This window comes from Cinclus cinclus, chromosome 18 (assembly GCF_963662255.1).
Source record: "Cinclus cinclus chromosome 18, bCinCin1.1, whole genome shotgun sequence".
Classification (NCBI taxonomy): domain Eukaryota; kingdom Metazoa; phylum Chordata; class Aves; order Passeriformes; family Cinclidae; genus Cinclus; species Cinclus cinclus.
The window spans coordinates 8,332,025-8,350,303 of record NC_085063.1 but is presented as its reverse complement, the minus strand read 5'-3'; the positions used below and the strand labels follow the sequence as shown (position 1 = coordinate 8,350,303).

General features: G+C 46.7%; 1 protein-coding gene across 10 annotated transcripts; it reads left to right on the top strand.

Moving 5' to 3' along the window:
- The first annotated feature begins 120 nt into the window (after window positions 1-120).
- On the top strand, window positions 121-16,758 carry TPX2 (TPX2 microtubule nucleation factor). 10 transcript variants are annotated; one of them, XM_062505344.1, is made up of 18 exons: window positions 121-263; window positions 380-1,124; window positions 5,860-6,012; window positions 6,270-6,389; window positions 6,547-6,682; window positions 7,229-7,360; window positions 8,003-8,125; window positions 8,563-8,696; window positions 8,993-9,150; window positions 9,550-9,721; window positions 9,854-9,992; window positions 10,447-10,663; window positions 10,879-10,977; window positions 11,645-11,821; window positions 11,940-12,086; window positions 12,691-12,802; window positions 13,457-13,644; window positions 14,079-14,458. In XM_062505344.1, the coding sequence occupies exons 3-18, from the start codon at window positions 5,910-5,912 to the stop codon at window positions 14,187-14,189; spliced, it is 2,268 nt and encodes a 755-aa protein (XP_062361328.1). In that variant the 5' UTR covers window positions 121-263; window positions 380-1,124; window positions 5,860-5,909; the 3' UTR covers window positions 14,190-14,458. The 10 variants fall into 10 exon arrangements, 9 of the variants coding, with proteins under 9 accessions (XP_062361328.1, XP_062361326.1, XP_062361334.1 ...); XR_009933790.1 differs by adding an exon at window positions 15,947-16,758 and having other exon boundaries at window positions 143-1,124; window positions 14,079-14,241; XM_062505346.1 differs by adding an exon at window positions 5,421-5,492 and having other exon boundaries at window positions 143-1,124.
- Window positions 16,759-18,279: the final 1,521 nt, after the last annotated feature.

Genomic DNA, 18,279 nt, shown 5'->3' with positions numbered 1-18,279 from the left:
GGCGCCCCCTGGGCCTCAGCCCGCTCAGCAGTCCCGGGACTCTTTCCACATCGCCTGCCGAGCGGCCGGGGGGGTGCGGTAGGGTGGGAGGGGGCGACAAGGGGGCGGTGCGCATGCGCACGGTGCTTCGAGGCTGGGCGAGGGGCGTCGGTTGGACGGCGCGAGGACGCGGTGCACACGCGCTGTGCCGGCGGGGCCAGTGCGCAGGCGCGAAGGTGACGAGCGGAGAGCGGAGCTATGGCACCCCCTGCTGGCCGCGCCAGGTTCGGCTCCGGCCTCCTCACTCGCCGCGCCCGGAGGGCACGGCCCTGCAGCTGACACGACCGCCGTCCACTCACAGCAGTCCGGGACTAACGTGGGGTGTTCTCTGTCTCCATAGTGCTCAGGGAGCTCGTGGAGGGGCTGTGAGGGGAGGATTATGCAGGCAGTGCCAGAGCAGTGAAAGCGACTGTGGCAACCGGAGCCTGCCCCGCCGTTAACAGTTGGCTACCCATCCCTCTCCAAGACCACGGGGAAGATTATGCAGCACTTGGGGTCGATAACGTCGCTGGGCAAAGGGCACTTTCTCCTGACAGCACCGAGAAACCTGGCCGGGCTTACCAGGCGGTAGAAGCCGCCTTCTCTGGGCCCAGCAGTCAGAAGGGCTGATCTGCTGAGGAGCAGCAGGTGGAAACCGGACAGCGGATACTGATACCGCCGCAGTACTTAGAACCCAGCTCCGGTAGAACTACCGCCCGGCCCCGCGGCCGCACGGGCTGACACTGGCCCCCGGGGATCTGCCTGCCAGCTGGTGATAGGCTATCCAGAACGACTCTCAAGGCACCTCCTTTTCTGATTGGTTTAATGTGTCCCGCAGGGCGTTATTAGAGTTGTGGTTCTGTTCTCGCCCGGTCATTGCGGCACTGTGCGGGCACGTACTACGCTTCCCGTCAGGCTTTGCAGGGAGAGCGTAACTGCGTTGCTCGGGGTCTGCTTATCCGGGTCCTCAAGCGGTCCAGCTAATCAGCGCGCGTCAAGGGCGTGCGCCAGGCGCTGATTGGTGGGTTTGGACGGCCGAGCCCCGTTTGAAATCCGTTAACGGCGGTGGCGTAGGCGCCGCGCGGAGTGGCGGTGGCGCTCCTGAGGTGAGTGTGGCGGTACTGGCAGGACATTTCCCCTCTTTCTCCGACCCGTCAGCTTTTCCTTATATCTCATCGTTCGCTCCGGCTGTGGCGACGCGCCTGTTCCCCGGGCCTACTTTGAGCCCGGGAGTTGTTAATGGGGCCGAGGGCTCGTGCTGGGAAACGGAGCCGGAAGGCGGCTCCAGCCGCTCAGCCCGTGGCCGGGCTCGTAACGGAGCCCCGGGGGGCTGATGGCGAAGCCCTTATTCCCTGGGGAAGCCGAGCCCAGAGACACCGGCCGGTAGCGGGAGGAGCCGCTATGGCGGGGGGTTCCGGCTCCCCGGTAGGATTGGGGTACCGGAACACCAAGGGTGTGCCTTATGGTGGGATGGGTGCCTCGGGAGTGAAATAAAGTTCTAAGTCTTTAAACAATCATGAAATCTGATGAAACAGTGTGTTTCACGAGGGAAAGCTCGGCAAATTCTTCTCAGTGGAAATCCTGCTTGCCAGGAAAAGGAGGGAAGCAAACCAGGCAAAACCTGGCCCAAGTAATAGAAAAAGCATGAGGGGAGCTATTTTTATGAGGAACTTTTTTTAAGCTAGAGGACCTATAACTAAATGTAACAATTAGTTGTGATTATGCTAGCTAAAAATAATTTGCTTTTCCTTGAACATCTATTCTTAGGCTGTCCCATCTTCATGTCTTCTGATACTTGTGGGATCTTTTTTAGGGAGCACGAGATGTCAGGGCTGTTTATTTTTGGGAATGGGGGCGGGACTGGGCCGTTAGCAGAGCAAAGGCTGTGCCTGCACTTTGGCTGCCGGTCAGGGTGGTCTGCGGAGCTTTCTGCTTCAGCTCTCAACTGGAGAAAGTTAAAGGCTTTGTCTCTCGGTTTGAGCATTATATGATAGAACAGCAGTGTTCTGGGGATGGTGTATCCAGTGTTGATTTTATGCTGCAGAAAAGGCCGGTTGAACTTTGACTAAAGGGGCACGAGACAGGAGGGAGAAGCTGTAGATCCAGAGTGTGTTGTAAGTGTTCACTTAACCCTGGAAAAGCAAGAATGAAGGATGACTTTCTGAGGCTGTTGGCATTGTGCAGAGGGAGTTCAGGTGATGGCTTTGTGGTGGGATGGTTCTTACCAGGCTGTGGTGACAGGACTGTAGCTTCAGAGAGGCATTTACCTCCCTTCTTAATACTCCAACTTACATGTTAACCCCTGAAAAGTATCCAGGAACTTTGGATTATTATCCAAATAAAAATAACAGAAAACTCTGGGTTGCAGGACAAGGAGCTGCCAGGCTGAATGAAAGCTTGCCTAGTTAGTGCAGCATCCTGTGTTTAAGTGGCAGCTGGTGTTGAACCCCAGCAGAAGGCCCTGGAATTGCTGAAGTACATTCCCATGCAGCTGCCTCAGGCTTAGGGCAGCTTCTCTTGCTTATTCTTGGTTGCCTGTCTTGGGTTCTGAGGCATGTGGATCAGCTGGTTTTGTATTTATCTGCTGATGTAACTTAGAATAGCCTTCTTGTGTGTCTGTTGTTGTTTATTGTGCTTTCTGATCCTCTTAGGATTTGCCATCAGTGACGTCTGTAATTTGTGAAGCTCCAGTGGTGTGTTGTGATAAGGCATCATCTCCAGTTCACCAGGGCCTTATCTACAATTTCAAGGTGGCAGGAAAGAGTAGATCTCTCTGCCTTCCTCAGGATCCAGACTGGTTTGGGTTGGAAGGGACGTTAATGCTCATCTTGTTCCAATCCCTCATCACCATTCTGGGCTGAGACACCTTCCACTGGACCAACCCTGTCCAACCTGGCCTTCAACACTTCCAGGGATGGGGCATTCACAGCTTCTCTGGGCAACCCTTGCCAGAGCCTTGCCTCCTTCACAGGGAAGAATTTCTCCCTAATGTCCAATCTAAATCTTTTCTCTTTTAGTTTGAAGCCATTTCCACTTGTCCATATCAGTACCCTTCTGTCCTTGCTACTCTCCCAAACTTCTCCAGTCTCTCTCCCTCTGACCTTGATTTGTCATCTTGGAATGCTGCATCTTACCTCCAACGCCATTGTCTGAATGGCTGGGAGGCTTGTTTGTCCAGGCAGTTTGTGCTGTTGGCACAAAATTCACAACTACATTGAGACAAACACACTGAACACATCTGTGACGGAATTGTGTCAGTATTTTGAAGCTAATTTGGACTAGAGCGAGGTGTGAAATTATTCCAGAATACCTGTTGCACTTGCTGTTGGATCAGTCTTATCCTGAGACAGGAATGCTTGTTCCAATTTAGTGTAATCCTTTTTCAAAGCTAACTAATCTAAACCATGCCAAGACACTCTTCTGGAACGTGCCAAAGTGTAGTTATTCAAAAGAAACCTGTTGTCCAGAGCAACCTGCTACCTGTTCCTCCCTGTGGATATGGCTGTGCTGCTCTGGAGGCATGTTAGGTCAGTGAGAGAGCAGACCTAGAAAGAAAATTAAGGTTTTAATGAAGTAGTTGCTTTATAGAAGGAATATGGGATGTTTTTGCAAGCGAGTTCAGATCTTCCTTTTGCCTCAGCAGCTCTGCACACCAGATGAAAGCTGATCCTGCAGAAAGGGGGTGAGGGTTCCCCTTCTGGCTCACTGCAGACACCCATGTCGACACAGGAGGTGATGGATGTGGGGGAGAGCAGGGTCATGCTTTAAATCCTTACTGAGCTGTGTAGGATTACAGCGTGCCTGTAATCACACTTGGGGAAATGCACGCAGTGCCTGCTAATTAGGGAACGTCCCTATTAATGAGGAAACATTTCCACGCCTCCCTTCTGGTGGATGAATGCTGCAGTGGAGAGAAAGAATTTTGGATTGAGATAAATGTGGTTGTGCTGTCAAAATCACGACCGGCGTGTTTTAAAATGCCTGCAGGGTGTGGGCAGTGAGTGTCAGGCTGTGCTTGGCAGAGCTTGTTGAGATTGTAGATGCCTTGTGGTGGGCACAGGAGCGATAAATCAGTGGGGCATTCCTGGCTGATCCCTGTCCTAGCCCGAGTTGGTGGGTGGAGGAGCAGGATGTCTCTCGGTGAACTGCTGCTTCCCTGTCAGTCCTGTTCTGGGCAGGACTTGGAGGCTATGTAGGGATTTGAGAAGCAGATGCCATGAGTTCATCTGACTGAAATGGACTTTCTGGAGTTCAGTCACAATGACTTTTATCTCCCTCTTGTCTCTTGAGAGAAACAGAGTATGAAACTGAGGCAGTGATACAATTCTTATCTTTTCCTGACTTTTCTCTTCTGTCTGGGATAGAGGGGAGAGAGAAGAGGTCGATGATGAGGGTGATGATACTATGGAATATGGACTCTACACAGTAAAAAGCTGCAAACTGCAGCAGTGGGCACAAGTAGCTGTGAAACATGATGCCCAGAGCTCTAACTCTGACTGGAGAGGGTGAGGGGAGAATGCAGATGACGCATTTGATTTTTTAAAAAAGTCTAAAGTGTTGACAGAAATTCTATCTTGATTAAGGGCAGTAGGAAAGCATTTGATTCCAGCCGTGTCTTGAGCTCAGTTACAGTTGGTTTTGGCTCCAATTCTTCTGCTTGCCTTCTTTGGGCCCTACCTTGACATCTTCCCAGCCATGTAGCTGGTGCTTCTCTACTGACATTCTTGCCTTTAACTATCACAGCTCTGCTCTGGGGAGCTAGAAGCTTCTCAGTGCACCCATCTTTGGGGGCCAGTGGTTGTGACCAGCATGATACCCCCTAAACACTGCTTCGCTTTAATCTTGACCATTTTCTTATTTATTGAGGAACACCATCTGGGTTTTGAACCATGTGTGGTCTGCCTAGACAGATGGTTTAGGGCTGAGGCTCTGTGAGTTAGGAATATGCTGCTTTGGAATTGCTTGGGTTCATAAAAGCAAAGTTCAGATTATTTCCTTGGGGAGTGTTTTATAACATCCTCGTGGGCTTTGCCTCACAGCTGTTCAAGGCATCACAAAAGCACCTTTGCAAGAAGGTTTTGTTATAATTTCAGGTTTTATAACGTTGTCACTGGCTTTATTCCTGTTCTGCTGAGTTTAATATCACCTGTTGACACAGGGACTCCTCTTGCTGTCAGTGCTTCATTAATTAACTGCAGGGACTGTTTGACATGGATCACAGTGCTCAGTTTGTTTATAGCCTGGCGAGCCTTGGGCTACTGCTATGGCATGCAAGAGGGCCTGACACTGCCCTCCTTCTGACTGTTTGCCCAATAACAATGTTCTGCAGAACCCTCTTCCTGCTTTGAAAATGAATTTATTCTGTGGAGGAGCACCATTGTATCATTAGTTCTTGTTTGTAGCCCTTCAGAGAGAGAGGCTGTGCATTGCAGTGCTCTGGAGTGAATCTCATGAGCTTTGAAAATTCTGTAAGGGTAAGAACTCTTCTTTGTGTGTGGTGAGCGAAGGAAGTGCAAATCAATTGCTTTCTGGACAAGCTTTATATTTTACCCCTTAAAGAACACAGTTCTAACACCTACAGATGCAAAAAACCAATCCCGTCAAAACTTGATTTTTCTGATAGTTTTGAACCTGCAAATGTCAACAATGGTAAAATCTCCTTAGCTCTGCAGATCAGCAGTAGAATAAAATTCTGCATTGCTCATGAGGAGTTCTGCCTTAAGGTGTGAAGTGCAAGAAGTGAGGATTTTACCAAAAGCTGTCCTAATGCCTGTCCCTAGAAACTCTGCAGAGGAAGAGAGGTGGGGGATGATTCCACTGATACCTTGTTGTTGTTTAAAGGCCTGTAGCCCTGCAGGCAGAGGACTCGTGGTGACAGTGTGACTGTGAAGATGTCTAAGCCAGAATCCCGTTATTCTTTTGATGTCCCAAACATCTGCATCGATTTTGCAACTCTGAATGAGGATGATGTACACAATGCTGACTCCTGGTTTGGTAAGTTGCTTTCAACTCCTTGAGTTGTTTCCTTGTTGAATGACGCCTCAGTGTGAATCTTGTTTTGGGCATGGATTCTGTGCCAATTAATCATGATGTTAATTGCATTATTCATCATGCCCAGGGTTTCTTTTGTTCTATTTTTTTATATTTAAGTTTTGTCATCTGTAACTTTACCTTGTTAACCTCATGATATTCTGGGGTATTGTTAACAATTCCTAGCAGTGTGTATAGTGAAAATCTTTCTCTCCTTACAGACCAAAAAGCCAATCTGGAGAATGTCCCTCCTGCAGAAAATCTGATCTCACACTGCAGCCCTGCTTTATCAAAGCCTGATGTTACTCTGTCTTCTGTCCCGTTACAAGAAGTAGTGATGAGTAAGCTGGCATGACATGGCAGGGAGGGTATAAATTTTACCTGCTTTTCATTGGCAAAATGGAAAGGCCTCTGTCTGGCTTTTGTGGGGCCATCTTCATAAACTCTTTTGTGCAAGGTCTCATAGTTTTACTTTTTGTTCTGTATTTGTGTGTATAGATGAGCTGACGCTTGCCCCTTTCTCAGGTGAAAGCGATAATGGAGCAGAATGTGACCAGGACAATGTGGTCCCTGAGAATATCGTTGGGTCCCTGGCAACCTGGAGAGCTGCTGCCCCTGCAGAGGCCCCTCAGAGGTGAAATACTTGTGTTCAGTTTGTACTGTGATTGATGATGGTGTAACTAAGCAGGTCCTTGCTCTCAGGATCTGCAATTCAAGCTGTTCTTGGGGCATCCTGTGGGGCTGGAGTTCTCCAACATGGAGATCGTGTATTGGGACACCTGATCTGCTGGCTAAGCTGGAGGGGCAGTCTCTAGGGTGGAAATGTAATGCAGTGTCTCACATAGTTGTCAAATGAGGCTCGGCAGCACCAGGAGCTTCTGGAATGTGAGGATATCTGAAACTGAGGTGGCTTATAAAGTTTCTTTGTTTATATCTGCTTGACTTGGGCAGAACTCATTCTTGATATGAATGTAAGGGCCTCTGCATGCTCATATATAGCAAAGAATATTTAGTTTATGGTTTGTTAGACTTTAATAAATCATGCTATGTTCGGATTATTGTGTTAAACGCCATTTGTGTGGTGGAGTTAGGGGATGCACTGACATAAAAAGTGTTATCCAGGTCAGGTGTTTTCTCAGATCTGTGAGAATACTGACCTCTGCTTTCTATTCTACTCTAGACCGGGCAGGAGACTGGCTACAAAGCAGGGGAAGACCCAGCAGCGCAAGCAGCCAGGCAGAATCAAGGCAGAGAGAATTGCTAATGCCCTGGATAATAAGGAAGATGTTCCACCCTTGAAGAAAATGAGAATGTATGTCATCCAAGTCCATGTTTGGAAAGGGTTTCCACCTGGCTGAGAAGGTTCTTACAGGAAGGTTAGGGATTGGTGGCTGGAATTGGTTGCTGATACTGATTTCATGAACAGGAGATGGCTGTAAATGCTGAAAGAATTGCTCTGTTTGGAGGTAGAGATGTGAATGAAATAAGCATTGGCTTCTTCACTTTCTTACTTCTTACTCTGTGTCTGTCAGATTTAAATTTGTCTGAACTTACCCATCTGGAAGTCATCAGGCAATCATTAGCTATGGAAGAGTCACAGCTAAAATATTTCTCAAATTAACTTAACCACTAAAGTATCATATGGTGATAAGCTTGAGGTCAGGAAATTGGAGTGTGACCTTTGAAACACCACTGTACCTCGATGATCTGCAGTATACCTCCCTTCTCCAGAAAAGTTCCAACAACTCAGTAATTCATCTCTTCTGCAGCCTTAGAGTACCAGGGAAAGCTGGATGGTCTATACCTGGGCCTGGGGTGTGGTAAAGCCAGCCTGGCATACCTTAGACCTCACCAGGTGTTGGGATGTTATGCATAGTGGTGAGAACTGCAGGTGGTCATTTATTTAGAACACAGTTAATTCAAAGGGTTTGCCCTAATAACTTTTTCCTCTTAGTTCTGGTAGCAGAGAGAAGGTGACTGAGGCATCCACAAAGAGAGAGCCCCTGCAGGATCCTGACCTCTCCCCAGAGAAAGGGAAAAGCAAACTGACCATGCCCTCCACACCAACCATGTTGAAGTACGTGGCTTTCTTGTGACCTGTGTGCTAATCACAGTTGATTTAGGTGACAGTCCTGGCTGAGTGTTTTCAGCTTCAACTTAGCATGTGATGGTATCACATTTAGTAAACACTGGGTCAAGGCAACAATATTAGGATGATATGTACTTCACCAGCTGAATGTGTGCCCAGGAAAGCTTTTGCTTTTCTTTTGAGAAAAAAAGTTGTTCTTCCTAATGGATCAAGAATACACAGAGCAAATGGGTCTGCAGAATAGCGGCTAGCTGTGAGATTTCTTGAACAAACAAAATCCAAGCAGGTCTTTTCTAAAGAGGATGGTTTTATAACTGGTGATGCTCTTGCAGTGAGGTTGGAGATAAGCATGTTCCTTGCACTAAATCTTGCTAGTAACCAGGGAAGCAGGAAGGCATATCTTAGTTTTTAATGTGTGTCTGCAGGAGGACCAAACCTTCTAGCAAGCCAAAGAGTACAGAGGAGCAGGAGCTGGAAAAGATGCAGCAGTTGCAGCAGGAGGTTATGGAGCTGCGGAAGAAGAATGAGGAGTCTCTGAAAGCAGCTATTGCTGGAGCAGGTGGGCTCTGCCTGAATTGCCAAATGAAGCTGCACTGGGCTCTGCTGGAGAGTGCTGCACAGAGCTGTGCAAGTACCTTTGAAAACTAGCGTTTCAGACTTTGCAATAAATATTAGGAGCCATTTAATGTAATCAGCCCCTAAACTGCCTGGAAACAGGTGTGTTTGGGTTATGTCATGATAAAGATGAGTTCTCTGGAAACTTACCTAGTTGTTAGAAATCAAATGCTTTTTTATTTCCACAAATCCTACCCCACAGCAAAAGGCTTCCAGTCCTTACATGTTCTTTTCATCTAGGACAACCCGTGAAGAGACCTGTTAGTCAAAAAACAAAGCCAGTTGATTTCCACTTCTGCACGGAGAATAGAATTAAACAGAACGTGGAAAGCCGGCCTGGGAACGAGTACAAGGAGGTGGATTTTGCAGCAATACTGAGGAAGCATCCCCCTTCTCCGGTGAGAGCCCGAGAGTTGCCAGCCCTCAGCTCACTGATTCTTGCTGCTTGTGCAATGCTTGGACTGATACCCAGAGAGAAGTTACCACAGGAGTGCAGGTGTTGTGCAAACGTGACTGCAAACTTCCTGTGTGCCTGTGTTGCCACAAGACTCCAAAGAAACCCTGTGGGAAAAGGAGCCCTTTAATGGCAGATCTTCCAGTCTTTCCACTTTGTGCTTTAATCTGCTCAATACAGTTTCCCAGTGTAACTTGTGCATGTTCAGACTGTTAACACTTGTGCTTAATGTGAGGTGTTACCTTCTTTGCAGTGAGAGGATGGGAGAGTTACTGTGAGTCAGTGGGAAAGGAAATGTCATCCAAGCCTTCTGGCCATACTGACTGTGGTTTTCTGTCCCCAGGTGCGAATGCCAAAGGGACACACTGTCCCCAAACCTTTCAATCTGTCCCAGGGAAACAAAAGAAAACTTGAAGAACCCACAGCAGAATATGTATCCTTTGCTGAGCAGGTAGAAGCATTCCAAAAACGCACACCCCCTCGTTACCATTTGAGGAGCAGGAAATCTGAGGAAGGTGAGTAGTGCTGGCTGTGTCCACAGATGTGGTGGTGGAGTGAGAGATGCTTTGACTACTCTGAGCAAATGGCCTGTGTCTGTTGCAGTTCTTGCCATTAACTGCTGGTCTCTCTGTGACTTGAATTTGTAGGCTCAGTTTCAAGAAAGCCAGTGAAGGCTCGGTTCACAGAAGCCAAAACTCCAGTGCTGCGAACAAAGCAGCGCTTGAGACCTGTCACCTGCAAGACTGCTGCAGAGTTGGAAGCAGAGGAAATAGAGAAAATTCAACAGTAAGTAAAGGCTTACTCTAGTCCTCCAGAGAACAACTGTACCACACTGGAAATATTTTTCATATACCAAAATATCATGTCTCCAGAATACCCTTTTTGTACAAAAGAATGAGTGGCATACACCATTGAAATTCCTTTAGGTTGTTCATAATTCTTTAACTCTGATTGTAGGGAAGTGAAATATAAACAATTCATTTTGAAGAAAGTGCTCTTAGGAGAGCTGATCTTGGGTTGATTATAGCATATGATGAGTAAAGCAAACCCAATATAGCAATGCAGCCTGCATGCACTTTAAAACTTGCCTGTAGGCAAAAGTTTGGATTTCTAGGAAAACAATCTATAATATTTTTCTTACTAATCTTGCTGTTTTGAAGACAAAGGAAGAATTGCTAACTAGAGCTGCACACTAAGATACAATGTACAGTTGGTGACTGTCTTCCTTGCTCCTGCATAGGTACAAATTCAAAGCACGAGAAGTTAATTACAAAATCTTTGAGGGTGGGCCACTCTTGCCCAAGAAACCCCCTGCGAAGGAGCTCACCCAACCCATTGGCTTTCAGTTGGAAATAGAAAAAAGGATTCAGGAGCGTGAGAGTAAGAAGCAGCAGGAGGAAGAGCGCTACGAATTCCATTCCAGGCCATGTCCCACAAAAATCCTGGAGGATGTTGTGGTAAGTAGTTTAATAACACCCAGGCTTGGGAATTGGATCTCAGGTGGCAATGTGCTTCAAAATGCTTGTGGCAATGTTGCATGATGTGTTTAGTGATCTTAGTAAACAGTGTCATTAGGTAAAGAACTGCAGTAGGTACATCCTGTGCTGTCAGGTTGTTTCCCTGAGGCGTTTTCTTGGCACTTGGGTAACTCCTTACTGGCTTTTCTGAACAGGGTGTTCCAGAGAAGAAGGCACTTCCTGTTACAGTCCCCAAGTCTCCAGCGTTCACTGTGAGAAGCAGAACCCGTGTGTCTGGCAGAGAGGAAGAAAAGGTAACAGTTGTGATGAGGTTGGAGCCAGGCCCAGGTCACACTGTGGTGCCTGCTGTACCTCTGGATGTGGTGAGATGCTCTGAGGCTGGAAGCCCCTTCCTCCCCTCCTGTGAGAAGTTCCTCCAGTGATTACCTTAGCCTGTGCCATTCACTTCAAGCAATCTGGTTATTGCTGGTCATTTTACAGAAACTGAATTCTCATAAAAATTAAATAATGCCGTGTCACTGTTGAGGGTTTCTGAGGTGTTGCTGCTATGAATGAGGAAAGTGAACTGCTTAGATTTCTCATCCTTCCCTATTCTGTCACTGAAGGCAGATATTGCACATGACCTTTCTTCTCCCTGAGGTGGGGAGCAGGATTCTGAAAGCTTCATATCCTTCTTCCTTTCCTTCTTGTCAAGAGGATATTAAATAATTACACTCTAATTTGGATAAGTACTAGAATTGAGAGTGGTTTCAAAAAAGGGAGACTTGGTCCTGTGGTTCAGGATGCCAGTAAATTGGTACTCCTTGGATTCCTAATTTTTGCAGTGTCCACTGTTTGCATGACCCTGCTGTGTCCCTTACTGAAGGAGCTCATTCAAAGCTCTTTATGGCTTTGCTTAGCAGGAGTTGCAGCCTGTACAATAAAGTAAAAAATCAGATCCTAATGCTAATATCCCTTTAGGAGAAAGAGGAGGTGACTGTGATCAAAGCTAATCCTATGCCACATTATGGGGTGCCCTTCAAACCCAAAATGCCAGAGCAGAGGCACGTGGAAGTTTGCCCCTTCTCTTTTGATGCCCGGGACAGAGAGCGACAAATACAAAAAGAGAAAAAAATAGAAGAACTACAGAAGGAAGAGGTAAGAATTAAAAGCTACCTTGGGTTCTACTCCTTCAGTAAAAAGTGTTACATGACTTGCTGTTGTCTCTTAAACATCCAAGGAAAGGACAAGAAATATTTTGAGTTGTTTATTTCAGGTACCAAAGTTCAAAGCACTGCCTCTGCCTTACTTTGACCAAGTTAAACTGCCAGAAAAGAAGGTCAAAAGCACAACTCAGCCTGAACCATTCCATCTGCAGGTGGATGAACGGGGAGCTGCCAAGCTCCAGAGCTGGAAACAGCAGGTAGGATGAAAAGAATAATGGGAATGACCAGACAAAAAAAAAAAAAAAAAAAGGCAGCTGGTGGAGTTGTGGTTGACTACCGAAACTGTCCTTGAATTGAATCAGTAGCTGAGTTGGAGCAAGGAATTTTTCTGTACTTGGCATGAGACTTGTGCTGTGGGTTAAGGATTGGTCAATTGTTTGTTTTTATTTTTCTCACTTTATGGTAAATGATGGGGTTTACTGTAACTATATGAACAGCTGTGGGGTGCTTTCTAAGCAGCAGATCTGTGCTGCTGAATCTGTGGGGTGCTTTCTAAGCAGCAGATCTGTGCTGCTGAATCTATTTGCTGACTGTCTCCAGGAATTTATTGACACATAAATAATATACTGCTTTTCTCATGTGAAGTCTTCAATGGACACCTGAAACTTTCTTCGGGCTATTTTTGGCAAAGCAACAGTCAGACAACAAGTGACACCACTTTTTTGCTTTAATATAATTTTCTATGGAAATTATTTGACTAAGTCAGCATGGCTCTTCCAGTGTGTAGGGAGTTCTGGAGTCTGGGTCATGGGGAGATGGTCTCTTTCTGCCTGGCACTTGAAGTGTTGTATTCTCTTGCAGCTTAAAGAAGACTTGAAAAGGCAGAAAGAGGCAGCATGCTTTAAAGCTCGTCCCAACATAGTGATGTACCAGGAGCCTTTTGTGCCCAAAAAGGAACACAAGATGCTATCAGGTAGAGTTGCAAGTACTTGCTACGTGGACTTGGCTGATAGCTCAGAACTGATACAATTAAGTGATGTTTTTTCTGGCTGTTGCCTCTTCTTCATCAGCACAGCCAATAGTGCCTTGCATTTAATCAACTAATTGCCTAACAGCTTGTGTCCTCTGGGAGCAGGGGGATTTCCTCTCCGCCCCCCTGTCCTGCTCCAGTATGGCAGCTGTATTTAGCAGCTCTGCTGCAATTGGCAGATGATTGATGTGTGCCAGCTCAGGATAAGGGTACTGAGAATGTGAGGAGCTCCCTGCAGAGACAGCTGGCATTTCTGCAGCGCTGTCACTCTTTCCCTCCTGTTTCTAATGAGATGAAGGCATCTACTACTTGAGTAGGCTGAGATTTGTAGAGCATAAAACTAGCCAAAAGCTTGTTTGTACTAACAATTGTGTGCTTGCTCCCTCCCATGAGAACACCCATGACAGGGTGATGTCTGCATTAGCACTGCTCACGTCTAGGAGTAAAGTTTTGTCTTGTCCTGAAGCCTGGAGGTATCTCCTAACCACCCTTGCCAAGGGGAAGCTCTCCAAAGGGAGGCTTCCATTGACATTAGTACTGCTCTGCTTTACCTGACTGTCTCTGAACCAATGTTACCTCCTCTATTTCTAAACTTAGAGAGCCTTTCTGGTTCTGTAGTTCCTGAAAGCTTTGAGCTGGCAACAGAAAGAAGAGCAAAAGAACGGCAAGAATTTGAAAAGCAATTGGCAGATGCAGAAGCCTTAAGGGAGAAGTATGAGGAGCAGATCAGGCAGCAGCAAGAGGAGCGTGAAAAGGAAGAAATTGCTAAGCTAAGACAAGAAATGGTAAGTGAGCTGTTTCTGAGTAAGGGCTGTAAAGTAACCCAAAGGAATGTGGGAATATCCTTATGGAGCTAATGTCACTCTTGAGCTGTGCTAAAATTGCCTTTTCAAGGTTCCCTTTTGCAAATTGATGACTCACTGACTTCACAACTGGTTTAAAAAAACCAAACCTATGAAACTATGCAAACAAAGAAGGCAGCTGTGCTGAGATGGCTGAGTTTTGGATGTGCACATGTGTAGCTAACAAAGCAGAATGATTTTAGTAAAACCCACAACCCCAACATGTGCTGTGCATTTTCCCAGTGCCCAGGGTGGTGTGGTTGTCTCGAGCAGATGCCTGCCTTCACCTCATCCACAGCTGACCTGCAAATTTCAGCTTAATCATAATTGCAACTATTTGCTTTGTTTTGCTCTTGCTTACTTTTATTTTTTCACAGGTTCACAAGGCAAATCCAATACGCAAATACCGCAGTGTGGAAGTGAAGTCCAGTGATCAACCACTGACTACGCCAAAGTCTCCCAAGTTCTCAGACAGATTCCGATGCTGATGGGCATCCACATCATAACTGGAGGGAGATCCTGTCCCTCTCCACTCCCTTGGTACAGAGAGGGAGCAATTGTTTTGCTCAGTCTGAACTTCTGTGCTTGGTTCCATTTTTGTACCGAGTAGTTAAACTCCACCTGAGCCTATGGCATTTCAGCAGTGCCTCCTGGCCTTGCTGTGTATCCAGACCCTGTCTTCTCTAGAGACTAAAGCAAGTTTTGATATTGCATACAGATATTGTGTACCTAACTAAATAAAAAATTCCTAATCTGTTCTCTGTTTCTGGCTAGTGGGCTGAAGCCCTTTCCTGCCAGAAGAGTTTTTGGTAAAGACTGACCACACAGATGCATGCATCTGGCAGAGCTGTCTTATGTGTGTTCACTAAGTGCTCTTTTCAAGTGTCTCCTTTTTTAGCCTTTTAGTCCACATTTAACTTGAATTGTGTTAAGTGAGGTTCCTTCAAGCCAACGTAGTGTGGGTCTGGCCTTCCTTGTTGATGTTTAGATGACCACAAAGATAAATCTTGCCCGTGCTTTTAAAAGTAGTTCTTTGTGTATATTAGAGCATTAAATCATCTTGCTGTTTTATAGCTGAAGCCCTTGTATTTGGGGAACCATTTATCTGGCAAGTGACTTGCTGTGAGCTGCTGCCCCAGCTCCTGCCAGTGCAGGTCTCTTGACTACAGAGCCATCAGCATCTCTGGCCAGTTTGAGAAGCAAGCAGAGCTAAATATAGTCCAAATGCTCAAATGTGCTGAAGGACAAAACTGCTGGCATTGTGAAGAGTGGGTACATCTAGATTACTAAGTAAGAAATAATTATTAAAACTTTACTGTGCTCTGATTTCTTAGCTTTATATTTCGCTGAAACACCTGTGAGCAGGGCTGGTTCTACTGTTTGTTGTGCTGCTTATAAGAGGGGGGATGGAAAATGGAAATTGAGAATTAATTTGTCCTAACTAGACAAACTTTCTTGTTTGGTGGTTATGGAAAACATTCTTTCATTTCCTCTGAACTGGGATACTGTTGAAGTATTCCCAGAGTGTGTAGCTTTTTCCTCAGATTTTTGGGTAAAAAGAAGAGTTCAAACTTGGTGTTAGACTCCAGCTAAAGGGGTAGTTAGAAATGCTGTCTTATTCTTGCCAAAGTACATCAAGCAGTTGCTATTTTACTCTTAGATTGAGAGAGGTAACAGTAGAAGAAAGTCCTTAGAACCCTAAATTCCAAGATGAACATTTGTTATACCAGAGGGATGTTTCTGCAGGAATTGTAAAGAGTGTGATGCTCAAGAGGTGTCATTGCAGAACAGCTGGGTTCTCTGTGGGAGTGTTTCAAAGAGCACTGGCCTCAAACTTCAGTGCTGGGATTAAAAGAAGAAAAGCCACCCACACTGAAATACAAAGGTGTTTTTTTTTTTTGTTTTTAATTAAAGGTTTTCTGCAGTTAGTAACTGAAGAACTGGAGAATGAGAGGCTTGGGGAAGTGTGTTGGCACTAAAGGATGAATGACCCTGTGCCAGTGTGGGTTCTTGGAAAGGGTGAGCTCAGACATGCCTCCATTTTTCTCAAGTTTCAGCTTCTCCTTCCCTTTTCTTAAGTATCTTTATGTAGCTGTGGCAAAGGTTGGCCCAAAAGCTTGATTTGAATCACCCAGTCTGCCCTTAGCCACATTTTTCTGACTTTGCTCATAGCCCTGTGTTACTGAGCTGAGAGTTAGAGGACAGCCAGAAAACCTGATGTCACTGTTGCTGTGACAATTTGCAGGAGTGCCTGGAGCACAAGGGACACATCAGCATTCTCTTCTTGAAAACACAAATTTGTGTGGATCTGACCTGTCTGCCTTAACCCCCATTCTGTCATGGTGGAGCTGTTCCCTTGTGATCTGCTACTGGATGGGGACATCACAGAACTTCAGATGGGCTGTCAAAGAGCCCTTGCTTTTTCCTCGAGTGCCAGCTCTGGAGAAGGGAGCATGTGGGCAGCAGAAGCAGCAAATATTGATGATGAGTCAGGGGAAGCTGGCATGATGATGAGCTGCTGAAGAATGTGAAGGCATGCAGGATCATGAGGCCGTGGAACTAGAGCAGCCACTGATCCCTGAAGGATGAAGCAGCTGGATTTTCCTGATGGCCCTACATGGCCTCTTCTGCCTTGAGGAAGGGGTTGTGTGCCTGACAGCTTGGCAGTATCTTTTCCCCAATGGTATCATTTGGATCTAATAAAAGATATTACATCTTCCCCCAAATATGGCCTCTTCTATTCCCCATATACTGCAAACAGGGGCAGGAGCCTCAGACAGCTGTGCCTCCAAGGGTCTGGGGTGTTTGTATGAGCTTGGATTCACCCACTAGGTTCTCACGGGCTGGGCTGTGGGACCTGTTCTCTTAACCAGGAGGGAAGTGGTGACATGGTGGGAAAATTGCTCTAGTGTGCAAAATGTAAAAATCATGTCTTGAAGGAGCTGGATGTTAGAGAGGATGGGATTTGGCCAAGGCTTCAGCAGGGAAATGGTGGGTGATTTTTCTGGTGCTTGGGAGACCAAATTTACAGGATGGAATGGGAGTAAGAGACTGGTATTTAACTAGGTGCTCTTCCAACACCTCCCTTTAGAGTCAGGGTAGGTTGAGAAATTGATGTAAAATCTATATTCTTCCTTGTGTGGATTTTGCAAAAACATTTTTATATTCCATATTTGTAGCCCATTACTGTTACATGCATGCCTTGAGAGCAGGGAGAGGGAGGAGGTTAGGAGAGAAGATCTGGGTACCAAATCTCCCTTTCTAGTTGAGCTGTACTCAGTTTGTTATCAAAATAATTTGCTGAACACAGTCTAGAGCTGGAACTTAAAGGCAATGTTTTCCTGGACTTTCATGTTGAATTGCGAGATCAAATTATCTGGTGAATAAATTCTTATGAAAAAGGCTCGATGATGCTCTCAAATCACAGCTTTGCTTCTCTTTTCTGTCTGCTAGGAAACACAAAACCAGGTCATGTGTGACCTGGCCTGAACCTGTCAAGGACCCCTGGACCCAGGCAGGTCCTGGTGCTCCATGGTGCTGCTGCTGGTGGCCACATCACTCTGGATACTCTTTTAATGATGTTGGGATTTTTCCTTGTCTTTCCCCATCACCTTGCTGACACTTGTCATGACACGATGGCAGCTCGTGGTGGAAGCCCTGGTCCTGATGGAAGCAGTTAAGCCAGACAGCCCGGCTGGTTTGTGTTTCAGCAGCATGGCTGGGATTCAGGTGGGGATGTTGTTCAGCCTGCCCTGCCGCTCGATTTAGCTGGGGTGTAGAGTTTCCCGGGAATGGGCCGGCTTTGCCCCCGCAGAGCCTCCCTTCCCAGGGTAGACGTAAAGGTTAAAGTGTGCTGCCGCAGTTGTGACAACGGCGTCGCCAGGGAACAGCGTGCTTGAGGCGCTGCCAGATAGCCCCAGGACAGGCTGTTTCCCAGCTGCAGCCAATGTAGGCTCTGGCTTAAGTTCCTGAATGGGAAGGGAGAAAAAAAAACCCAAGCAGAGAAGCCTGGGTGGTGGCTGGTTTGTAGAGCCCCAGAGCACTGTGCTGCTCCTTGGGCGTGTGGTCTTGGACCAAGGCATCCGAAATCTTGGGGTGCAGCAGATACTACCCTTTAATTCTACAGATCCTTCTTCTCAAAAGTCTGATTTTAGCTAATTTCTTTGTGCTCAAAAATGAATTTTATCTGTGATAATGCCAAACAATGGTCACCCGTTGCCTTTGGAGAACTGTGGCTCCTCCAGTACCTACGCCCAGCACTTTGCTTCCTCACCTTGTCCCAGGGATTTGTGCCCAGACCAACCTTGCTCCCAGGGAGCATGGAAGATTTCAGGCATCCCAGGAAGGCTGGCTGGTGTCCAGGTGCTTGCTCCTGCTCTCCTTGGAGAATTTTATCCCAGTGTCCACCTCACCAAGAGCTCCAAGGGGGGGCTGTGGGGCACGGCTCTGGCTCATGGGCTCTTGCATTATGCTGGGCATGGATGTGCTCCTTCCACCTGAAGTTTGCCAGGAGGGTGCAGAACTGAAGGCTGGCGGAGTGGTGGCAGTATGTGCCTGAAGTGACACTGGTGGCCTCCA

Bases quoted from the DNA above. Each gene is read 5' to 3' on its own strand.
- TPX2 (XM_062505344.1), top strand. From the start codon at position 5,910: ATGTCTAAGCCAGAATCCCGTTATTCTTTTGATGTCCCAAACATCTGC. The intron at 6,013-6,269 runs GTAAGTTGCTTT...CTCTCCTTACAG, and splicing joins CAATGCTGACTCCTGGTTTG to ACCAAAAAGCCAATCTGGAG. The intron at 10,978-11,644 runs GTAACAGTTGTG...ATATCCCTTTAG, and splicing joins CTGGCAGAGAGGAAGAAAAG to GAGAAAGAGGAGGTGACTGT.